General features: G+C 39.3%; 1 protein-coding gene across 1 annotated transcript; it reads right to left on the bottom strand.

Annotated features, from left to right (window-relative positions):
• Window positions 1–1,208: 1,208 nt before the first annotated feature.
• adm2a (adrenomedullin 2a) lies at window positions 1,209–9,222 on the bottom strand. Its single transcript, XM_053508249.1, has 3 exons — window positions 9,123–9,222; window positions 8,437–8,649; window positions 1,209–1,873 (listed from the first exon to the last, which is right to left on the bottom strand). The coding sequence occupies exons 2-3, from the start codon at window positions 8,517–8,519 to the stop codon at window positions 1,459–1,461; spliced, it is 498 nt and encodes a 165-aa protein (XP_053364224.1). The 5' UTR covers window positions 8,520–8,649; window positions 9,123–9,222; the 3' UTR covers window positions 1,209–1,458.
• Between the last annotated feature and the right edge of the window lie 14,706 nt (window positions 9,223–23,928).

The following is a 23,928-nucleotide window of genomic DNA, read 5'->3' as shown; positions in this document are numbered from 1 at the left end:
AATACGGATATAACGTGGCTTTAAACAACAGGCCATTTTCAAGTCTGGTCTATTTATTCCTGAAAGGCACAGACAGAGTAATTCTGGGGTGAACACCAAGGCCACGGGTTGAGACACAATCATTATGCGGAAAAAAAAGTGGAGATTTAAAATACACATAACGAGCGTTTAGAGCATTTCTAGGCCATTTCCATTCAGCGCAGATCTGCCGGTAAAACAGTAGTCTTATAATTAGGGCTAAAATAAATCTACTTGTGTTTTCTGTACCTGGCTATGCATGAAACGCTGCCTTTTTTAAAAAGACTTTGTTTTTTAATATTTTTCCGTCATTACACTGTTTTTTTTTTTAAGGAACAATTAATTTCAATTGTGCATTACTGATGACATCATCAGGGGCGAGTTTAATTGATGTCCGTCCAAACGTGCATATTTTAATTAGCTGTTAGGAAACGCTTCGGATAAAGCCAGTGTTTGAGCAAGGCCCTTAACCCTTAACTGCTCAGATGTGTAATGAGATTTTAAAAAAAATGGAAGTTGCTCTGGATAAGAGCGTCTGCCAAATGCCTAAATGTAAATGTTTATGGCGGCGAGCTAAGCAGGGTTCTAGTTTGAAAGAAACGAAGGGATTATTACATAACATTTATCGTCATTATAGAATTCATGAGCGTTTTAACTAATTTTAATCCAAGGAGAATAAAACTCTGTGCCACAGCAGGGGTAATACTCTGTGTTTCATAAACTATACCTTAGTGGGGACAACCGATTGCCCATGATTTATGCAGGACAATGGAATGAGGATAAGGTGAAATCATCTTTTTTTTTTTTTCTTAAATCAATTTTTTTTCTGAGGATGTAAAAAGAGCAAGGAGACATGTGTGGTTCTTGATGAGGTGGGCTGAAGGTCTTCAACTCAAAAGGACAAGATCTCTTCTACTCCACAACTATGAGAAAAGATGCACTTGTTGCTTTTAGGATTTGAAGATTTGAAAGAAGTCCATCATAAGTCCTCTAATGTGTCAGAAATCCCATCACGCTCCTAAATCGGGTACATGTCCAAAGTTAAGAACTTCTTCGTGCTCCTCGATGTTCACTTTGCATCCTAGACAAGATGCAAAGATCCATATAGGAGGGAGAAAATAGATTACGATATCAAAAAGTCAATTCAATATATGCATAATTTGAAGCCAAAGTCATGGGAAGTCCTCGTTTTTGTTTTTTTTGTAAAAAGAGGGAGGAAAAAAAATTATAGCCGCTTATGTCAGTAACATCTGATCCTTTCTTCAAAAAAAATAAATAAAAAAATAGGCACTTTCGTTTCGCATCATTAAAGCACAAAGCACAAAAGGGAAAAAAAATACATTTTTGACAAGAATCTAAGACTATTAGCAAAAATAGAGATCAGATGCAAGTTGAGCTGTTTCGCCAGGGTTTCCGTTTAGGCCGTAGACTCTCTCGTGATCATCCATAGCTATGTGGGCTATGTGGGCTTATAGGAGCCGACTCTTCACGACCATTCTGCCCGACCAGCTGGTAAAGGCGATGACTGAGCTTCTGTACCTGGCATGTGCCCAGGACACACTCCACACGCATCATCTGGCCACGTGGGTGGTGACGACTACGGATGTTGCGACGAACTCTGATGCTTCTTAGGTTCAGCTTCGCTTCTTGCACGACAGAATCGACAGTTGGGTCGATGACGCTTGCCGGCTTTTGAGACGATGAAGGTGGGTTTTTAAAGAGTAAGGCTCTCCATAACGCCGTTCTGTCCAAACGTTCAGCTGGAGCATTAGTGACATCGTCAGGGGATGGATCAGAGTCTGGGAAGGCAACACTTCCTTCTTTCAGCTGATGCAAGATTGTCTTGAAGTCCAGCCTGTGAAGCAGAGAAACAGGAAAGTGTTGAGCTTCCTTCTAGACATGATAAACACAATGTGTATTCTTTAAGGAAATAGAGTTATTACTGGTTTTTCCAAGAAGCAACCTGGGCATAAAAGTAATATTGTAGTAATAATAACATTTGACTTCCTGGTTTACTGCCCTATGTAAAGTTAGATAGTGTCTGTAAATATTGATCACTTGATAACGTCCATCATTATACACATTATAAGAGCTACCAAGTGTACACTGTGGAGAAAAAACTCCAAAAATAGCTCATGTTCTTAGAAGTGTTTTGACTCTCTTGGATAGATTGTACAGTAAACACATACATTTATAGGGCCATCTGCGCACATCCATTACAGAATGTTTGCACAGGTTTCTTTCTACATGAGGTCTTACTCTTAGAGATCAGGAAAAACAAACAGTTTTAATCATTGCTACCTGACGCTGGCCATTTAAACCTCTTTATCCAACATTACGCGTAAAGCAAAAACGACCAGTTTCCTGGAACGATCGAGTTCCTCAGCACCAGATCTTACAGGTTTTATACGATTAAAGCTTATGTGGCTGTGCTTAGAGCTTGATTTCCTTTTTGAGCTTGATTCAAAGAGTATGTGGGCTTCAATCGAGAAGCTTAACATTTAATCCTCTCCTCAACTTCGTTCTTCTTTGTGCGCCTTCACCAGACACACCATTAACACTCATCAATGTTTGCTAAATCCCTAAAAGTCTTGGTTTAGACCAGGAAGGGCTACAGAACACAAGAAGATTCTTCATCCAATTATGAAGACTGAAGTTAAGCTTTCTGGACAGAAAACATCTCCAGAGTGCTAATAAGCTTGGCTGGTCGTACTGTAGGCTAGAACATGCCAGCCATTTCAAGTTGGCATGCAGAAGTTTGCTGGCCCTCAAGAAGCGTATGGTATATACAGTACTTAAACCCATCATTTTACTTTAACGAGAAAACTATATTCAGAACTGCTTTGTCTTAGAATTCGACCTCTTACATTTATTGGAATAACTTCAAATGCAACACAGCTTCTGGCTTTTAAGTAGCATTTTTTTCTGCTACATAAAATATTCTTAATTACCAGTAGGCGTGATCAAAAGTTCTGGTACATTTCTGCTTTTTGCATGCGTTCAGTGAAGGAAATAACCACCTACACCCAGAAACCCTATCCAGCTAGAACATTTGCCACAAGAGAGAAACAGTAGATGATGCCTTTTATGTGCAAAATTGGTAACAAACTTCACTTCTCTCATGTCCTATTTCTGTTCGTTAGTTGTTAGGCACATGCAAGGACACGGGAGACGCCCGCTTTTTATTGATGCCAATAACTACTCAATTTACAACCAGCTTGGTGTCGGAAATCCGCTCAGGGAATCTACTGTCTGGCATGCACAATGACTAACCCAAGTGAGAATAAGTAGCCCGTAATAAACCCCCTCCGTCTTGGGGGGGACTGACTATGGCGGGACTGACGTTCTTGTAGTCATTTTTAACAAATTATTGTTCATATTGAAGCTATGAATTAAGCTTCTTGAGATATTGTAGGCATTTACTACACCTAATGGTTTCCATGGGAAAAATAAAAACAAGTGCAAAATAAAAACAAGAGCTTAAACTATGGTTAAGGAACTAAGAAGAACTGGCCTAGTTCCTTCTGAGCAGAAATGTTTCTCTAGTTCCTACATTTTTTTAAAATATCTTGATGAGTTCCTGAAAGGACATTTTCCTGTCCTGAAAAGGTATAATAAGGTGTAATATAAGGTAGGTATAATGAAGCATGAAGGTACCATCACAGTTTCAGGGAAAGTACAGTTTAGCGCTGGATTTGTTTAAATGAAGTGTCTCCTGACAGAGAAGGGTTTTTCTACATTGCTTGGTGAAAATCGAATTTCCTGCCAAGTCTTGGAGCATGATTCATTTTTGGATAGAGACATACAATAACCTAGACTATATTTTAAACCTAGACACCCACTAGAGGAGCTGAAAAAAGCAAAAGATTTATAATCGAGAGGCCCACATGTGTTACCTGGTTCCCCAAGGCAAACCAAGACTTCGGAGAGCCAGGTTAATCCGTCTAAATATAGCAAGGCACTCGCTTCCCCCCAGTACAGTATGCTTATTGTTAGGAAGGAGACAGAAATAAACTGGTGAAAGGTGAACTGAGACGAACCGAGACACGGGATTGAGGGATTTATATACTATACACATTAAGAATTGAGGCCGTATTGCTATCAGCGAGTTTCTGTGCTAATTGGAAACCCGTCCTCCGGGTGAGAGCGGAGAAGGTGGAATGTAAATCTTAGCCGCTAATCCACACTGGAATTCTCCCTGACTGCAGAATATTTCGTTTGCGTGCTCGCCTGGGCCTGATTCTACAGTAGTTATTGGAAAAATGTTCAGACACTGGAGTAATCAGTTTAAAACCAGCTTTAGACTGTAGAAGTGGATCTATGGCCTGTTTTTCATGAGCTATCAATGAACTGAGTGCGCAGATTAGCAGTGCGTTCATGCTACAGTATGTAATGCTACCGAACAAATACTTGGACAACTGTACTGAGGCACTGTAAGATGTTTCGCCACAAGATAAACAATACCTTTGACCTCTTGTAAAAATACATCAATAAATATTGATTTTGGAGATCTTTTGATATTTGTTTGAATACCAAATGAATTTAAGACTCTTTTCTCCACACCTAGCACTCATACGCACTATGAAAATGTGGTGTATCCAACTGCAGATAGTCCTGTGTCAATCACAGCCAGCGACGAGGTCAGCGGTCTGAATCTCGGACCACATCGGATGCGCCTCAGACCTGACAGGCGGGCTGACTTTTACCGCGAAAAGAGCTATTCACGATTCTCTAAAACAAGACGCTTCCCTCCTACGCTTCTAAAATTCACTTTCAACTTCCTGCTTGTTTTCAGATTCCAAATATTACATTGCCAACAAAACCTCAAGATGTCGAGTCAGGCAAACATTCTAGATGGTTTCTCAAAAACATGCAGACATGATGCAAAGCAGAATACATACAGTATATCCATTGTACATTATTTTATAGTGTATAATACTATATACTATGTACTTAATTATCCTAATCAAATCATGGCTTATTTATGACTGTTGGATAACATGTTCTTCATGTCAGATTGTATGATAAAAATCCTTAGGACTAAACTGACTGACTTGGGATTAAAGAAATTGAAATTAATGATATTTAGTTAAAATTCGATCATCATGATTTGGGCATGTGAAGAAAACTGTCTCGCATATTTCTTAACATTCTTAAAATGTGACATTGTGATAATAAATAATGTATAAGAGTGTTTTATGAGATGACTATACTGTGAGTGTAGCTACCATATTTGTAGCTATCCAGCCCTCCTATGGTGTCCACCTACTGGTGGCTTTATGACCAGCACCATCGAATAAAAATCAAATCACAATACGGACCCAAACAATTACTTAATCAAAATGTTATTTTTCTTTGATCAAATCATGCAGGAGTTTGACGTCGAAAGACCATGTTTCCGATCTGTTTTGTAACTTTTTCCTGAACAAAGAAGTGATAAAATTATGAAACAATGCTACAAATGCCAATAATTCTAAGTGTAAAAACAACATGAAAAACAGAAACAGCTGGCCCTTGAAAAACATCTTTCAGCAACGTCAGGAGAAGGTGAAATCTGGGAAATGTCTTTGCCCACCTTCTGTTCAGCACATGAACGGAACATTCGGTCTCTCCTTCCCGGTACATGTTGTTTGCTAACAATCAAGTCAGTGAAGCACATAGTTTTAAACATGAGCTTTCCTCCTCCAATGCATCATGGGAACACACAGATCTGCAAGTTGTTGCTCTTTACTGTGCACCTGTTCTAAGTAAACACTCCATTTTTCGTGACCTGATTAAAGCTTTTTCTCTCACACACACACACACACACTATACTGCTTATCCAGTACAAGGGCACGGGAGGTCTGAAGCGTATTCCAGGGAACTTGGGGCACAAGGCAGGGTACACCCTAAAATGGGCTGCCAATTCATCGCACACATACATACACACTGTTGAAGCATGGGGAGAACAAAGACCCAAGGCAGATATTGAACCCCTCAACCCTGCAGGTGCTAGACCACAGCGCTTACCGCTATGCCACCGAGCCACCAACCTGACTGAAACTGTGAGATTAAATTTTTTGTCTGCTTTATGAGTGTACTAAATTTTAATCAACTGCATACATTGTAATAAAGATAAATTTCGAGTCAGTTGTAGACCTTTTAGATCAGACAGGTTGCCTCTAATGTCTGCAATGCATGGTGTTTCTGGTACAAGGACCAAAAGTCACCGGGGTAAAGTGCTGCTTAGTACATGCACTATTCATGCCCACTCACAACGGAAGAGTAACCGTGCTGACTCAGTCACCTTCTACGCCAACCCACTAACACTGAAGAAGCTTGTAATTTGCTCAGAATGGCTTAAAATTGCCCTTAAAACAGCAACAAGTGGATCCAGGCACATGTCCAACATCCCACTCAGCCAGGAGAGGGCACACTGACACTGCACAATCCTGGACAACATATTTGAAAGACGTTCAAAACCGTGCGGACAAAACGGCAATAACCATATTCGGTCATAAGTCACATCCGTAAAAACAAACTCTATTTTACTTTTGATTGACCTCCAAGTTGGACTGTATTGAAAAGGGAGCTTGGTCAGGAACTTCAACTTTTCACTTTAAACCCAATTCTGTGTAAAAGTTTGCATCCATGGTTATTTCTGGTTGGGAAAAAAACTTGCTCTGATATTTCACAATTTTTGAATGAAATGTGGAAATTTCTGCAATGGAGTAATAGTTTAAAAGGGAAAGGAGACTTTAAATGTATCTGAAGAAGGAATCACTAGACCTGTCTGTTAGAGTTAAACCAGATATGTCATGAAGAATGGCTAAATAACTGGCAAACAGTTGGGGGGAGATATAACAGATACTCTTTCAAAATAAACAGTACTAAACAGGACTGTTTCTTGTCACTGCAGCTGTACCCTCAATCTTCAATGTGGATCTTTATTTGATTTAAATTAACTTTAATATGATTTCAAGGCATATAAATGGACTGTGGTTTGTTTTAAGACCTTGTACTGTAGGTTAACGGGACATGATAAACATACAAAGTGGTAGCCCTGAGGACAACAAGGGCAGATACTTTTAATAGGAAAGAATCCTTAAATGAGGTTATAAATAATGCATATGATACAAAATTGGCTGTAAAAGTTTGAGATAAAATTAAGATGCATAGCATAATTGATATAATTTTGTGCATCACTGAAAAATCATATTAAAACAGATCTCGAGGATTTCCCTGATGTCCTGGTTGGTTTAGTCTGATGCATGCTCTTGCGTGTAAAAATGGGGTGTGCGCGCACATACAGTAGCAGACTTGGCGAGGCAGTCAAATGACAAAACCAGTCTGTGCACCAGAGTAGATGAGAAGTGAAGAAAAAAAAAACACTTAGATGATAAGATTAACGGCCCAGAGATATTCGAGCATTTTCTCAAAGCCATCGTTTGACCTTGAACAACTTTTTTCGAGCTGACGCAAATGATTATCACCATGCGGCGTGTGTTAGACTCTTTGTCTGGCTCATATTGCTCTCTAAGTGATTTGCACCTCTTTTACAACATTGGTGAAGCATATGTATTATTTTAATATACAGAACAAGTGAGAAGAGGAACTGCCTAATTATGTATAATAATGCAAAAAATATAATAAAAAAAATAGGCTGGTTTTCCATATCTTCGGTATTCACTACTCCTCGAAACACAATGTTAAACTTTCTGAGAGGGTATTAAACTGTAACATTCCCTTATCAGTGGGGCGGTTATCTCAAGTGTACACCTTTTATACTTTTAGTACACATCTTTTATCTAAAAAGGTGCTTGCATATCTTTAAAGACTTAGTCTAAATATTACTCTATATAAGTCTTTATACAATAGTGTATTATGTCCAGTTGAATGTCAATCCTGGACCTGTGTGATTAATTAGTTCTATGATGTCATCATTTATAAAAGCCTTTCCATACAGGCACAAGTCAGTTACTGGCTCTTGGCGCGAGGAGTGCGCGCGTTTCCACCGGCACGTCTGCCTCTCCCGGTGACCTTGTTCATTCAGCCGCTATCTGCGCTCTCTCTCTTACACACACACACACACACACACACTAGAATGGAAACGCTCTTCTTTCCGCGAAAGAGAGAGAGAGAGAGAGAGAGAAAAGCCTTAAAAATTGGATAATCAAACACAGATAGCGGCTTATCACTCTTTCCAGATTAGATATCAGTCCAGAAAGAGTGAACTATAGCAGATTTAATATATTTTGCTTAATGAAGACTGTAATAAAAAAAGTTGCGCAAAATTTAGTGCACATATTATAATAAGTCTCCATGGATACTGAACTGTTATTTTTTTATGCATGATGTTGCATTGGGCGCATCTTTATTAATGCGCAGGAGTTGCATGTAAAAAAAAAAGGGGGAAAAAGATCTTTTTAAGAAACCTACCTGTTGGCCACCGGGAGCGTGTAAATTTGGAGGCACAGGAGGCTGATGCAATACAGGGTGAGAGGGAGAAAAAATGAGCGCATCGTGGACGAAGCTCCTTTACACACACCCCTGGGGTAGGACAGGACACACCACCTGGACAAAATTGGTAGGGACTCCCGGGATGTTCCCAAAATAAAGATCCGGCCTGAAATGGCTTGGCCTTTAGGAATGCTGGAGAGAGAAAGAGAGAGAGAGAGAGAGAAAGAGAAGGAGGAGGGAAAGAATGACTAAGCTGTTCCATCCAAAAGTTTTTGGGCAATCTTTATTCAACTTTAAATGGTATTATAATTATGATCTCAAGTATGCAGCACACTTGTCTGTAGGAAGAGCATTTTTATTGCTTAAAAAGTCTCTCTAACACTTTCTCTCTAACACACACACACACACACACACACACACACATACATGAATGAACTTTTGCAAGTGCTTTATAGTTATTAATTTTTGTAATGCTTACCTAGACCTAACTTACAACCACACTAAATGTCCCACACTTGCAATCAATAAAAACAGTAAAACAGGCCATAAAATATAATATAATATAAAATATTATATAGGTTTATATATATTATGCATTATATATAATGACCATAAATCAACATTATAATAAATGCCATGAAGTTTGAATGTATTTTTTGACTTACCTTGATGTTATATCAGCTTGTTTGAATGCTCCACTTGAAATAAATGATGTCTTCTGTGTGATTTTCTGTTCTTTCCCACGCTGTGACTGAGTCCTGAAGTCTCCTGCACTGGGGCTGACATTGCGCTTAAATACGGTGTGGGCGTGACTTAGCCCTGGCGCACGTGCCAGTGCCAAAGGTGCGTCAGAGTGGTGCGGAGAGATGAGAGAGAGAGAGAGAGAGAGTAAGCGGCAGAGGAAATCACCTATTTATATGCCTTTTCTTCTTCTGCTTTTCTTTTTTAGTACATTCAGAACTATTTTCAGAAGTATACAGAGGTGAACATGTTATTTCCAGAACATTAGTCTGCCTAGGTTTCTGGATTTATTTAATCAAATATATTTAACCGCTCATTAATTTACTGTTAAATCGGTGGTCCATTATGGTTAAAGAGGCAGGGAAAAGCTACACGTATACAAGCACGCACACACGCGCGCCAACGCACGCACGCACGCACGCGCTCCCACGCACGCGCGCACACTCGTTTACCGTTAAATGGGGATTAAATATAATAGCGACCGCTAAAAGATTTTATGCAAATAAAAAGCTTTCTAGTAAGAAAAAAAACCAAATTTATGTACAACTACAGTGGATCCGAATAAATTAAAGTACTAAGGGGCTATATATATATACGGGACGATTTTGTGTGTGTGTGTGTGTGTGTGTGTGTTTGTAATTGAACTCTCACTCTTTTACTACTCATCTTCTATACCACTTTATCCTGTATTCAGGGTCACAGGGGGCCTGGAGCCCATCCCAGGAGACACCCAGAAGGTGCCAATCCATCGCAGGGCACACACACACACACACACACACACTATGGGCAATTTGGGAATGCCAATCAGCCTAATCGGCAGGTCTTTGGACTGTGGGAGGAAACCAGAGTATCTGGAGGAAACCCACCAAGCACAAGGAAACATGCAAACTCCATGCACACAGAAGACGGGAATCGAACCTGGCCAGGAATCAAACCCAGACCCTGGAGGTGCAGATGACAGTGCTAACCAACACACCACCATACCACATGTAATAGAACTTACAAAATAAATTTCTCTTATATAAGGTGGTATCAAAAGTTTTAAAATTTCAAGCTTTCTTCAATGTACATTTTTCCTCAGATGCCTTAAAACCTTGCAGTAGAATTCGCTATTGAGAGGGACAAATGCCCCTGGGGACGAATTTTTGATGGACAACGCATCAAATGTCAAAAAAGATGATACAGTATGAGCATTCACTTGGTCAAGTTTTTTTTTTTGGCGTGGAGATGACGGGCTCATCCACGGTTAAGACCATTGCTTCGTCTCAGGGTCATGCCCATATATCGAAGTCTCATCCCCGGTAATGATCCTTGACATGAAGGACAGGTCATCCATGGCACACTGATGGGGTTTTTGACAGACTTTGACACAATGTTCCTTCTGCTTCTGTCAAGATTGCCTGGACTGTTCTGTATGACCCACTGACAATGACAGTAATGTTATGGATTGTTTTCCGACAATTATTATAAGCACAAGTTGTGACACGCATAACACCTTTAAAAGACTTATTGCAGCCGTAACTTGCTGAATCATGTCGAACAGCTCTGTGGCAGATTTGCCCAGTTTCATGCCTGTGGCACTGCTGAGGCATTACTGAAGACTTGAAGACCAGGTTGCTTTAATCGCAGCCCTCAAAAATCTGTATTGTTGAGTCAGTGTTTCTCCTCTTTATCTTGACAATAGCTCATAAAATCTTTATGGGGCTCAGCTTAGGTAGGTCAGCAAACCAGCAAACCAGTTAGTCATGAGCAGCAAACCAGTTAGTGGTAGTTTTGGAACTGTGAACAGGTGCAAATCAGCACCTCCAAAAAGCTAGTAAGCTGAAGCAGAAAGTGCTCTAAAATCTCCTGGTAGACGGCTACTTGGACTTTAGACTTGAAACACCATGAAACACAACATGAGTAGATGACAAATCATCACTGACTTTAGAAGCGTTACACTGGACTTCAAGCACTATGGATTCGTTGCCTCCACTTTTCCTCCAGACTCTAGCGCCACACAAAATGCAAAATTTACTTTCATCTAAAAAGAAGACTTTGGATCACTGAGTTATTCTAATCCCAGGTAAGACATGTCTGAGGTTGTCCATGCTTTAGAAGTGCTTTAATACTACAGATGCGACAGTTGTAACCCATTTTCTGATATTATTGTGACACCTGGGTGCCAATTTGATTTACGTTGAGATTCTATAAGAATCATGATTTTATAAAGAAAAACAGTAAGTTTTTGGTAGAAAACAGTTAGTTTTCTCATAAAAAAAATATTTGCACAATACAAACTGATTTCACATACAAGAGTTAACATTTAACTGAGCAGCACGTATCTCTGTCCTCTGCCATCATTTTTTTCCTTGTCTTTTTCCCCCTGATTTTCTCCCTACCACACAGGATCAGGTTGTAGATCCACAAACAAGCCTTGAAACTTAACTTGACAGTGAGAGTGTGGGCGCGTGCGGCTTATAACAACAAATCAGTGCTCGCGGTGTTTTGAGACTTGTGCAAGTGTGTGTAATTAGTGGATGTGAGATTAATTCGATCACCGAGTTTGAAGGAAACGTCATTTTGGAGGCTTTTAACAGACACTTTTGATAATGTAACACTGAAAAAAAATTGTTTCTGTTATGCCAATTAAAATGATTTTGTAGCCAGTGTGGAATCGCAATCGCAATTCATCATTGAATCCATTTTTTTAACCATTTCCAAGTTCTTTACTCAGTTTTTATTGACAATCATCTTAAGGCTGTGGTCATCCCTGTGCATATTTTCTTACCACATTTTTCCTTTCCAGGCAACTCTTTATGAATGTGCCTTGGTGTCAACGATTGTCAAGTCAGACCGAGATATACACAATATTTATCTTGTATGCATGGTAATTTGCTTCAAAATGAAATATATTGGGGCGCAATAAATCTAGAGGATATGAAAAAAAAATGAGTTAAGAAAACTTTACCATGATATTCTGTTTATATATGTACAGTTGTTTTCTTGTTTGTTTTTTTTTCGATTATGTAGGGTTTTTTTTTTTTTTTTTTGCTAAATAGATAGGTAGATAAAGTTTTGCAAAGTTTTCTTTCATATGCAAGGGAGCTTCATACTACACTGTGACAGAGTTGGTCAGGATCTTCTCCATGTTGCAGTAATATAAACTTGTTATTATTTGGGGAGACAGATGAACTCCCTTCGCCCAGTCTGCTGCTTTGGTCAGCTTGAGGGTAGTAGTGATTGAGCCCTACAGCAAGGAATGTTGTAAGTATCTGTGTTATTGATTTGTGGACAGTAATGGTCTTGATATGCTTCCATATACAGGACTGTGCAAAAGTCTTGTATTTGTTCATATTTTGTTTCTTAACAGCCAGACGTTTTTGTATTTTAATGTAGCATTGAGGAACAGTTCAAACATACTTCCAATGAAGTCAAAGCATGCCTCATAAAAAAAGAGAAATCCAGTCTTAAAACCCAGATCTTGATATTACTGAAGCAGTGTGGGGTTATCTTCATAGAGAACAGAACAAAAAGCAGCCGACATCCAAAGAAGAGCTTTGGAACATCATTCAAGAAGCCTTAAGATACAACCCTGAAGTCTACTTAAAGAAATTCCAAGAAAGCTTCCCTAAGAGAGTTCAGACTGTGATGGAGGTCATACCAAATATTGACTTTAAGCTCTTTAGAATTATCCAAACACTCTTTGTTATATCTACTTTATTTATGTTTGCACATGTTGCAATAAATCACTGTACCTATCATCTCATCTTCCCAAAATATAAAGAAATGAGGGGTGGCGCAAGACTTTTGCACAGTACTGTACATATCTGAGGTTAGAGTTGTGGAAGTGATCCTCAACGTGGAGTTTGTAAGAATGCTTAGCTTTCCTTTTCACGCTGGCTCTGGCTATGCTTAAAGGCCTCTGTATCACTGGATCTAAAAGCAGCATCTCTTGCTTTCAGCAGGACTTCAGAGTTCATCCATGGCGTGTGATTAAAAAAACCAGTGTGTACATCCAGCGTTAATATGATCCAGGACACAAGATGTGTAAGTAGATCCGAGTGCAAGCCCATAGTGCAAAATACTCCAGTCAGTATCTTGAAACTGATGTTATATTAAAATGGAATTTTTCAAGTTTCCTTCTCCCTATTAGAAGCACAGTGGTAGTTGTTTCAGACATCTCAGTTGCTCATAGATGTAGAATACACGTGTTACCTTGTGATTAAGTAGTTCTAACTTATGCCTACTGTTTCCTGGAACAGACTCTGGATTCACCAAGAAAAAATTAATGAATCATTCCTGGTTGATTTCTCCTGCTCCATTTTAATGCTCGGTTATTCTCAGTGTTTAACAAACGTTATGAGGTCACAGTGAAGGCTGTTTTGAGGTACAGTTGCACAACAACTATGCAAGTTTATACTTGTATACTTTTACTTCAGTCCAGAAATTAAAGCTGTGACTTAACTTTTACCACTGTACAGTATCATTGATTGAAGTGTTTTTTAGCATGAAGAGTTTCAATTCTTTTACTGCCAATGGAAACAAATAATCGCATTATAAACACATAATGTCTTCCTTATAATAAATCTCTATAATTTAAAAACCGATGCAGTGAGCAGCTTTTTATTTCTTAAACAACCATATCAGAAGACATATCCGTTGGTTAGAAGGCTCAGTTTTTTTTCCTGCATCAAGAAAAGAAATCAACTAAGTGGAATAAAATCTGGTGATGACCTGAAAAACACATTATTAAAACTTTATTTAAAAATAATAATTATTATTATTATTATCATTATTATTGCAATTGGAGATCACTGAAACATATAGTGAAATCAAATAGCCTAAAGAATTAAAAAAGTAAAAAACAGTGGTAGAATTTTCAGCTATGTTTAATAGTGAACATAAGACCATTTTCACGTGTATAATTAGGCAGACAATTCAGGGGACTGGGACTAAACAGCTGTGTAGTCTTAAGAAAACTACTCATCAGTGAGACTAATTGGGGAAAAAAAGAATTACATTTCGTAATTCCAGAGTGATGTGTTCATCAGGGTAAGAAGAGAGGCAGATAAAGGATGCATCCATCATGCCTAATGCCTACCATAGAACCATTGTTATAATCGGGGGTTGATTCTGCTGGTCAAGTCTAGGTTCAGCAATGTTATGTGCCCAAAACCAAACATGAGGTCACCTGAATATACTGAATGACCAGTTTTTCCATCAGTGGAGTTTTTCTTCCCTTATGACACAGTGATATTCACAGATGATGATGTGAATGATTCATCGAGCTTAAATTGTAAGAGATTTAGGGAGCATGAGACATCATTTTTTGGCAACACATGGTTTGGCCACCACAAAGTCCAGACTTTAACACTATTAAGAATCTTTGGGATAAAGGCTTTACGCAGCGGTCCGATTCGCCCATCATCAACACAGGCTCTTGGAGAGAATGTAATGCAACTCTGGATGGAAATAAATGTTGTGACATTGCATAAACTTATCTGAGCAATGACACGATGGATACATGCTGCGAAAACAAAAGCAAAAAGCAATTCATGAAATTCTCCTTAAATTCTTAAGAAGTGCCGGGAACTCCAGTCTGCTGCTTTTATCTATAAACAGTTATTAACAGTCAGCGTGAGTGCCGTTGGTGGATAAGGATCTTGGTAGACCTCACCTTCCCCAGAACTTACAGCAGGACAAGACAAGATGAGACACACCCATATTTAGCATAATAATAAGCATAATAATAAGCATAATAATAATAATAATAATAATTTATAATAATAATAATAATACCAATAATAATAATAATCATCATCATCATAATAATCATAATATTTATGTCTAATTTAATTTAAAAAAAAATTATTAATCAATAGAGCTGAGATAACAAAGCTAGTTAGTAAAGCAAATAATAAAAGTATTTCTTCCCCGTTGTTTGTAGTGGTTTAAAGTGTTGAAGGAAACTGGCTCTAATCGTTACTCAAAAATGATAACCCGCTGCACACATTCTTTATTATGTTTTAAGTAAGGGCGGGACTTGCGGTGCAGCAAGCAGCATTGTCGTCTCACAGCTCCAGGGTCCGTGATTCAAACCTGAGCTCGGATTACTGTATGCGTGGAGTCTGACACGTTCTTTATGTGACTGTCTGAATTTGCTCCTGGCTCTCTGGTTTCATTCTACCGCCCATAAACTTGCCAGACTCTAAATTGCCCTCAGGTAAGAATGAATGTGTGAATATATGTGTGTGTGTGTGTCCATGCTGGATTCCCTTCTCTCATGCATTGACCCTGAGATAGGCTTTGGATCCACTATCACCCTGATGAAGGACAATGCAGTTCCTCAAGATGAAATTCAATAACGTTTCCCAAAGGGAAAACCTAAAATAAAAGAAATGCGCTGAGAACTCTCATTATTCATGCATCACATGAATCTGTATTCCTGGGTCTTTTATTGGACTTAGGTTACAGCCTGTGTGCAGTTTTGCACGTTTACTCTGTGGCCATATGGACTTTCTGTGAAACACCCGGTTTCCTCCTACTTATTAAAAGCACAGTGGTGGTCATTTTAAACGATCTGAATTTGGTGTAGAATTCATGAGCGGTGCCCTGTAATTAACTTGTCCTACTTAGTGCCTAATGTTTCCTGGCACAGTCTTTGGATTCACCAGAATAAATCAGTTCTGGTTTTACCGATGATGTCATTTTTCTTGCTTCATTTTAATACTCATCTACAAGAGGTGTTCAAGTCAAACCAGGACTTGTGATGAAGTGATGAAGGACAGCACACAAATGTTTTAAAGAAGCTTGTAAGTCTGTGAACAATGATACCGGCCGAGGTGGCTCAGAACCCACTGCAATCGTTCCTGTGAATATTCAGCGAGTGGAACGCCTGATTCTTGAAAATCGAAGGATAACTTGTCACCAGCTTAAAAGAGAGACGCATCTGTCCGTGGAAACTGTACACACATTCATTTACCGACACCACTTGCACATTACAGGAGTTATTGCCCCCCCCCCAACCTTACCCCCAGACATTACTCTGGGCCATTTTCACATGTTTGAGGTATTAAAGGAGTTCCTGGGAGGCTAGCGTTTCAGACAAAAAAACGGCAGTGTACTGCGAAAACTGTCTTCTTTTATGGTATCCAAGCACTAGTGATTAGTGTAGCAGACTAGCTATTAAGCTAGTTTTTACTCTCCTATCTGTGTTCTGTTTTTTGTCACAACCAGTCCCGGTTTGATTTGAACGCCCCTTGTGCTTCTCAGTGGTTTACACTCTTTATGGGGTCACAGTGGAGGCGGTTTGACGTACAATTGTGGTGTCTTGTTGAACACAAAAGAGCTTGGCTATCACCAAATTCAACACTTAACATGATTACACAGCAGTTCCCATGCAAAACTCTGGCATATCCTACAGCTTATCAGTAACCTGACTAGTAAGTTCCACTCTCTTAAACTCAATGAATTCCTTTGAGATGCTGACCAAGCATCTGTCCACACACACCGACAGTGCTCTCTGACCTAGATATGCAGTTTACTTTTGCAGCAATACTTTCAGATGCTCTTTGAGACACTGCCAGTCATAATACAGTAAGTGTGCTTAGTGACCATGTACAAATGATTTCAATGAGTTTAATGAGGAGCGGAACTTCCTAACCAGGTCAATGAGAGCTCTTTGACCTATTTTCATTTGCATAACCCTGATCATGTGACATGTGTGGAAGTGTGGATCGATGCCAAGGTGTCGGGTAAAAACGAACAATCGGCCCTTTTGATCTCTCAGACGCTGTTTGTGTCCAGTTTTCTGAGTAGTCCACATGCGTGACTGCAGGCTGTGGTTTCTTGTAAAGATATATCGCATAAGTCTATTTTGCAGCAGACGTGAGACGAGCAAACAAACATCTGGCATCCATCCAAATCGGATCAAGTTCCAAATAAGTCCCTGGAAAGGGTGTTGCATATTACAACATTTTTAGGAATTTATTGTAACTTACTGTACATAGAGACGTATAGGGCCAGGGGTAGCTCAGTGGTTAAGGCATTGGACTATGGTTCGGAAGATCCCAGGTTCAAACCCCACAACCACCAAGTTGCCACTGTTGGGCCCTTGAGCAAGGCCCTTAACTGCTCAGATGTGTAATGAGATAAAAATGTAAGTCGCTCTGGATAAGAGCGTCTGCCAAATGTGAATGTATAGTCTTTTGAAGGAGTCTCTAGTGTCAACACTTTGGATCAGTCAGAGGCAAAGCTCTAGGTTCTTAGACACAGGAAACTCTTTACAACGGACATTCTTTAGGACTATCTAAGAATGTAATGGTATTAGGGTGACATTTCGGCGTACTGGTTAGCACTGTCGCCTCAAAACTTCAGGATTGGGGGTTCAAATCTCACCTCAGATCTGTTCTAACAAATATGCCAGAAAAATGGTTATGGTGGTGGGCTACAGATAATGGAGAATAATCGAGTGTCTGATCATATCTAGATGTTGTGAAGACGTTTAGAGGACACTATAATAAAAAAGAATATATTTGATGACACCACACCCCTGTGGGTAGATGAGTGGTTAAGGCATTGGACTACGGTTTCAAAGGTCCCAGGTCCAAACACCACAACCACCAAGTTTGACCACTGTTGGGCCCTTGAGCAAGGCTCTTAACCTTCAACTGCGTAGATGTGTAATGAGATAAACAAATAAAAAATTGTAAGTTTCCCTGGATAACGGTGTTTGCCAAATACCTGAATGTAATTGCAGTTGTAAAGAATGTTTTTAAATGCCGTAGCATTACAGTTTCTATTGTGATGAACTGGGATGCTGACCCAATAATGCCTAATATTATTAATCCCCTTGTGGGATTATATGACATATGACTGTGATGGTCAGATGTCGATCGATTGATAATGTGGTCATATTGTGTATGTAAATATCAGCCATAATATTATGACCACCTGCCCAATATTAAGTAACTCCCCTTTAACACTGATCCATTGTGTGTTCTGACACCTTTCTATTACAACCAGTATTAGCCTTTTCATCAAGTTGATCTACATTAGGGAGACTCGGAACCCACTACAATCGTTCCTGTGAATATTCAGCGAGTGGAACGCCTGATTCCTAAAAATCAAAGGATAACTTTTCGCCAACTTGAGGGAAACACGCATCTGTTTGTGGAAACTGTACACACATTCATTCACTGACATCACTTTACAGGAGTTATTGCCGCATCACCCCAACCTCGCCAACCATTCCCACCCACTCCATTACTCTGGGCCATTTCCACATGTTTGGGGTATTAAAGGAGTTCCTGGGATCCTGGCGTTTCAGACAAAAAAAAGGCAGTCCGATCATGGTTTCTGTGTACTGAAAAAACTTTCTTCCTTTATGGTATCCAAGCACTAGTGATTAGTGTAGCAGGGGATTATAAAGAGAACTTAAGCTAGTTTTTACCCTCATATCTGTGTTCTGTTTTTGTCACAACCAATCCCAGTTTGATTTGAACGCCCCTTGTGCTTCTCAGTGGTTTACACTGTTTATGGGGTCACAGTGTAGGCGGTTTGACCCAGTCCTTTAGCCGTCACAATTTGGCCCTTGCCAAAGTCACTTAAATCCTTAAGCTTGAGGGAGAAAAACTTAACTTCAAGGAGAAAAAAGTTGCTGCCTAATATATCCCAGCCACCATTGAAATGAGATATAGAAAAATGTAGCTGCTGTGAGAAGGGCCAAAGTGTGATGTCTAGACAACTGGGTCAGTGCAACTGCAGCTCTTATGGGATGTTCCCAGGCTGCAAGGCTCAGGACATACCAAAAGTGATCCAAGGAAGGAAAACCGGTGAACTGGCAACAGGAATATATATAAAACTATACTTCTAAAGATATACACACACTAAAGACTAAGAGCAGTGTTAATATTATCACCACTACTGGGCAGTGAAGTGTTCGGTTTCCTGTAGTGCATAATCTTTTATCATATATCGTCTTTACCATATTGTCTATTGTATCGTGTGTAGTCTTTTGTCTGTTGTACGTAGTTGTTTTTGTACATGCCTCATACACCCCTTGTCTGATGTATCATGTTGGCTAATGTTCAGGGTAGCACTGTGATTTCGGGGGAATAATACACATAGTTCACCCCTGACGTTACATCTGTATGTATTGAAGATCAATTTCTAAATGAATGAATGACTGAGAATCAAAGAATTCTTCTATCTGCATTCTTCTAAATGTATGCACGTGAACGAGTGTGATTGGCAGCACAGTGTAATCTGGATCTCGGTCAGATTAAAGCTTATCACCTGTCGTTACAAAAAACGTTTATGACCATACGCTTTAGTAATGTATGCACGTGATGTCTCGCCCCTGGCACAGCTGGCCAAATTCCTTGTACTTGATCTGTGATCAGCATATATTCCAAAAAGGGGGAAAAAATGCTATTTGTGTTTGTAACTAAGTCAGTGAAGACATTTTAAAGTATTATCTTTAATCTGTTGTACTGTATGACTTGTACTTTAGACAGGACTGGTTGCTCAGAAAACAAATTACTAAGAACTCAAGACATGCTTGTAGTGAGTGTTATGAGTGCCAGGGTCAGACTAATTAACACGCTTAAGGCATGAAGGATCAAGGACTGTGATTATTAAGCAGGAAAGGGTGTACTGATATACAGTAAAGTCCAGTCGAGCAGAATCTGGTTGATCAGTTATAAACGAATAATGATTGTGAAACGGTTTAATGTTCAATGATTTAGCAGAACATTTGAAAACTTCTAACATACTGTATGTAAGATTTTTTTAAATTATTTACTGTGCATCTTAATAGGTTGTTTATAATTGCTCATACTTTCCTTCTGCTGAAGGGTATTCCCACAGACATACTAACCCTAGTGGTGGTGCAGAAACCATGCAGCGTTTGATTCTTGTGTGCTGCCATCTAGTGAAGCACAAAACACCAGTCCTCTATATTTATATGTTTGTGTGCAGGATGTGCAGGACATACCAGGCTCCGAATGCTCCCATGTGGGACACTCAGATTAAGATCAGAAGGGAACAGACGCAATGTCTCAACTGTTCCTAAAAGAAAAACAAGCTCTGTGAACCGGGGTCGGTCTTTGACTTCCTTCTCACTGACGCTGGATGCTGGAGTAAATTGCTGTGGAACTTCAGTTTTAAATTGACTACACAATAGTGTGATTTTATTTTATTTATTTTAAGCTAAACTTAACAAGATGCTTATATATAAACTTTAATAATGGCAACTTTAACAAAGCAACTAGGGAAGCACTAAAACACTATGAGAACGGCTGTTATAGAGAAATATTCAACGATAGGGTGGAGGCCAAACATACAGTCGAGTTTCTTTTACAACTCTAAATTTGATTACGTTCCTACAACAGTGTGTCCCTGAGTGTTTTATTCCATGTATACCACACCAATTTATTTTGCAAAAAAAAAATGTTTTTGTATTAAAGAAATTTTTTATGTTTATTTTTACATCGAACGTCGTGAAAATTGCTATCACATATGTCCATCTTGAAGAAGTTCCCATGTCAGAAAAAGTTACAAAGTTAAAGCAAAAAAAAAAAAAACCCTGAAATACTGAAACACCATATAACCTGCTGATGCCTGTTGAGGCAGACAATTAGTTTTATAGCTTTACCCGTAACGTCACATGTCAGCCTAAAACAAGGACGTGCACAGATATTTTGACTGGATTTTGTTCCAAACCTGAAAAATCAATTACACAATCCCGGCCCCGAACTCCCACTACACCAAGTTAGCATGTACATGAATCAAATACCTGAGTTTGAGGTACAGTATGAAAAAATACATTTACATAATTGGAGCATTAACACACACTTTGGGGAAACTCTGAGACTTGTCTTAACGTTTTTAATTAATAGCAAAATATAGGACCTTTAAAAGTAAATTTACTTAGTAATTAGTAAATTAGGTTTTGGTGGTTTGGTGGTTAGAACTGTCGCCTTGTACCTCTAGGGTCCGGGTCCGATTCCTGCCATGGGTCTGTGTTTGCATGGGGTACTCCAGTTTCCTCCCACAGTCCAAGGACATGCAGATTGGTCCCCATAACTAGATTGCCTGAAGTATGTGTGAATGTTGACCGATGGCCCTACCACAGTCTTAAAAATGGGAATAAATATGATGGTAACCATTGGCATCCATGGTCCGTAGTTGGACTACAGAGGTTCCTAGATGTATAGATTGATGGATGGATGGATGGATGGATATACTTCACTGTATCATCCAGAACTAAGTAAGCAACTCTAGTGTCTGGCAGCCAGGTTATCCTTCAAAAATCATCACACAACCAGAGTGACGCATGTTTGAGAACATGGCTTGTAAGACCTGCTACATGCCAGAAAGAAAAACGAATTTTCACGTCAAATTCAATTCAATTCAATTTTTTTATTTGTATAGCGCTTTTAACAATTCTAAAAGCTTCCTGCATGTTAACTAGCTAATTAAGATTAGAGCTTAATTGTTGCAATGTGCTGCGAACTTGGCAAACTGTGTATTGTTTAAATGTTGAGATTTTAATTTACACGTTACAAACAGGTAATACAGTATTATTTATCAGATATTATTTCCATAACCACCATACCCTCACAAAATGTGTGACAGTGTCACGTGATAGGGCAGCTGTCCACAACAGCAGAAATAAGACGATTGTTTTTCTTTTCCCGATGGGCAGCTCAGTCAAAGTGGGCATGTGGGCAATTGCTCTGTCAACTTTATTCCGGCCCTAGGAGGAGAAATGCAGCTAACTTTGACCTGGTCATTTTGATTCAGATTCTCCATGTTATCAAAGCAGCGTTTTAAGATTACTCATTTTATTTCTTTTGGCAAATTTAACCTTTTTTTAGGCAATTAATCACTTTCCATTAATCAAATAGTACATTTACATTTAGGCATTTGGCAGACGCTCTTATCCAGAGCAACTTACAAAAAGTGCTTTGAGGTTTCCATCATTGGATAGATACTTACACTGGGTTACTAGATTGTCAAAGACTATGCTGTACGGACATCTAGAGGAAGTTCATTCCAACACCTAGGTGCCAGAACAGAAAAGAGTCTGGATGAATCTCTTTTCTCGATCCCTGAGAGATGGTGGGACGAGGCGATTACACACCCACAAACCAAATAATACCCACCCACTTCGCAAAAACCATGCCACTAGGTGAATTTGTGATCTAAGTTAAGACCTTTAGTGAATGGGTGTGTGATTTTGTGTGTACATGATGTCCTTAAAGTCTTTCAGCAATTACATGCCTAACATCTGATGAGTTAAAACGTGTTTATCAGAAGTGAGAAAGCCACACATTGTGTTAAAATAGAAAAAAATGAGTTAATTTCCTTTATATATGGAGATATTTGGGTTCTCATGCCTCGCGCCCAGCGCTCCTGGGATCAAAATCATTTACAATCTTTGGGAATGAATAAGAAAACTTAGATAAATGTTTAGTAGAATTGTTCTTAAATTGGTAGACTGTATTGATAAGACCCATAAAAAACATGCGTTACAGTGATGTTCCATAACGTTAGCTTGTATGGCTTTTATTCACCATGCCAGCCTGCTCTTGATTTTCTTTAAAAAGGTTCATGTTACCACAAGACCAGGTAAGAGCCCTTTTAGAAATCAACCACAGACCTCTGTGGGTGTGTGTGTGTGTGTGTGTGTGTGTATGAATGTAATCTGGCTAGGTAGTTGCTTCTTGGGTGTGACCACTTGGGCACAATGACTGTGTTACTAGAACGTACTAGAAATGAATGGATCAGATGGCGAATGAAAGCGGATCAGGTGAACACTTCATAAAAGATGAATGAAGATGAACTTTGTATATCAGGAACCTGCATAACTGGCATTCTACTGCTTCTTCCTTTAGCTGGTCATGACACCATGCAGTCAAGGCCGTTTTATGTGTGTGTGAATTTGGCATCCATTCAAGAGGTGTGTGTGTGTGTGTGTGTGTGTGTGTGTGCGAGTGCGCAAAAGTCTAACAAGCCGCCTTTGACTTTATCCTGACTCATACTCGTAGGAGATATAATTCCCCCTGTCATCCTGTCAAGGCAGTTTTGACTGCAAATGTTATTCTTGTAAAGGTGGTTATGATATTACACTTAGACACCCTCAGGCAAGACTTTGTACAGTATTTGCGGTCTAAGCACAAAGTATCATTGTGCGTACAGTTTATATTTACAGTACACAGAGGATTTGAAGAAACGTTGCTTAGTAAAGTAAGAGGGAAGGAGCAAGCAGGTGAAGCAAGTTTATTCAGAAATCTGAAGCGCTACCTTTTTGATAAAATGCTCTGAAAAGAGTAAAGTACTCATCATAGTATAGTCTTCACACGTACCTTTAATAATAAAAAAAAAAGATCTAGTCATGATCTAAACCGCGCTGATATATTAGAACCAGCATGTCTTAGGAAATGTGACAGTTCTGAAAACCCCCATATTTAGTGTATTGATCTCTACGTGTGGTGAGGTAGGAAGGTATCATGATGGAAGACGCAAAGATTTTAACCAAGCAAGCAGACCTCTTCCTGTCTATTGGTGTGTCGACAGGATGTCATGTGACTTTTGTATCCGGACAGACAGCACTGTGCTTTGTGCTCCCGATATGCTGCATGCACGCACACACACACACTTACCTACTTACACTGATAAACAGACACAAACATTTACCCTGACATCTGCTCACCCAGCAACCCACAGCTCATCCTGTGACTG

The sequence above is a fragment of the Clarias gariepinus genome, chromosome 12 (genome assembly GCF_024256425.1).
Source record: "Clarias gariepinus isolate MV-2021 ecotype Netherlands chromosome 12, CGAR_prim_01v2, whole genome shotgun sequence".
Lineage (NCBI taxonomy): Eukaryota > Metazoa > Chordata > Actinopteri > Siluriformes > Clariidae > Clarias > Clarias gariepinus.
Note: the sequence above shows the minus strand (reverse complement) of the source record. Positions and strands in the feature narration are given on the sequence as shown.

Excerpts from the sequence above, each read along its gene's own strand:
- adm2a (XM_053508249.1), bottom strand. The coding sequence starts at position 8,519 with ATGCGCTCATTTTTTCTCCCTCTCACCCTGTATTGCATCAGCCTCCTG. Across the intron at positions 1,874-8,436 it reads ACGCTCCCGGTGGCCAACAG|GCTGGACTTCAAGACAATCT; the intron begins GTAGGTTTCTTA and ends TCTGCTTCACAG.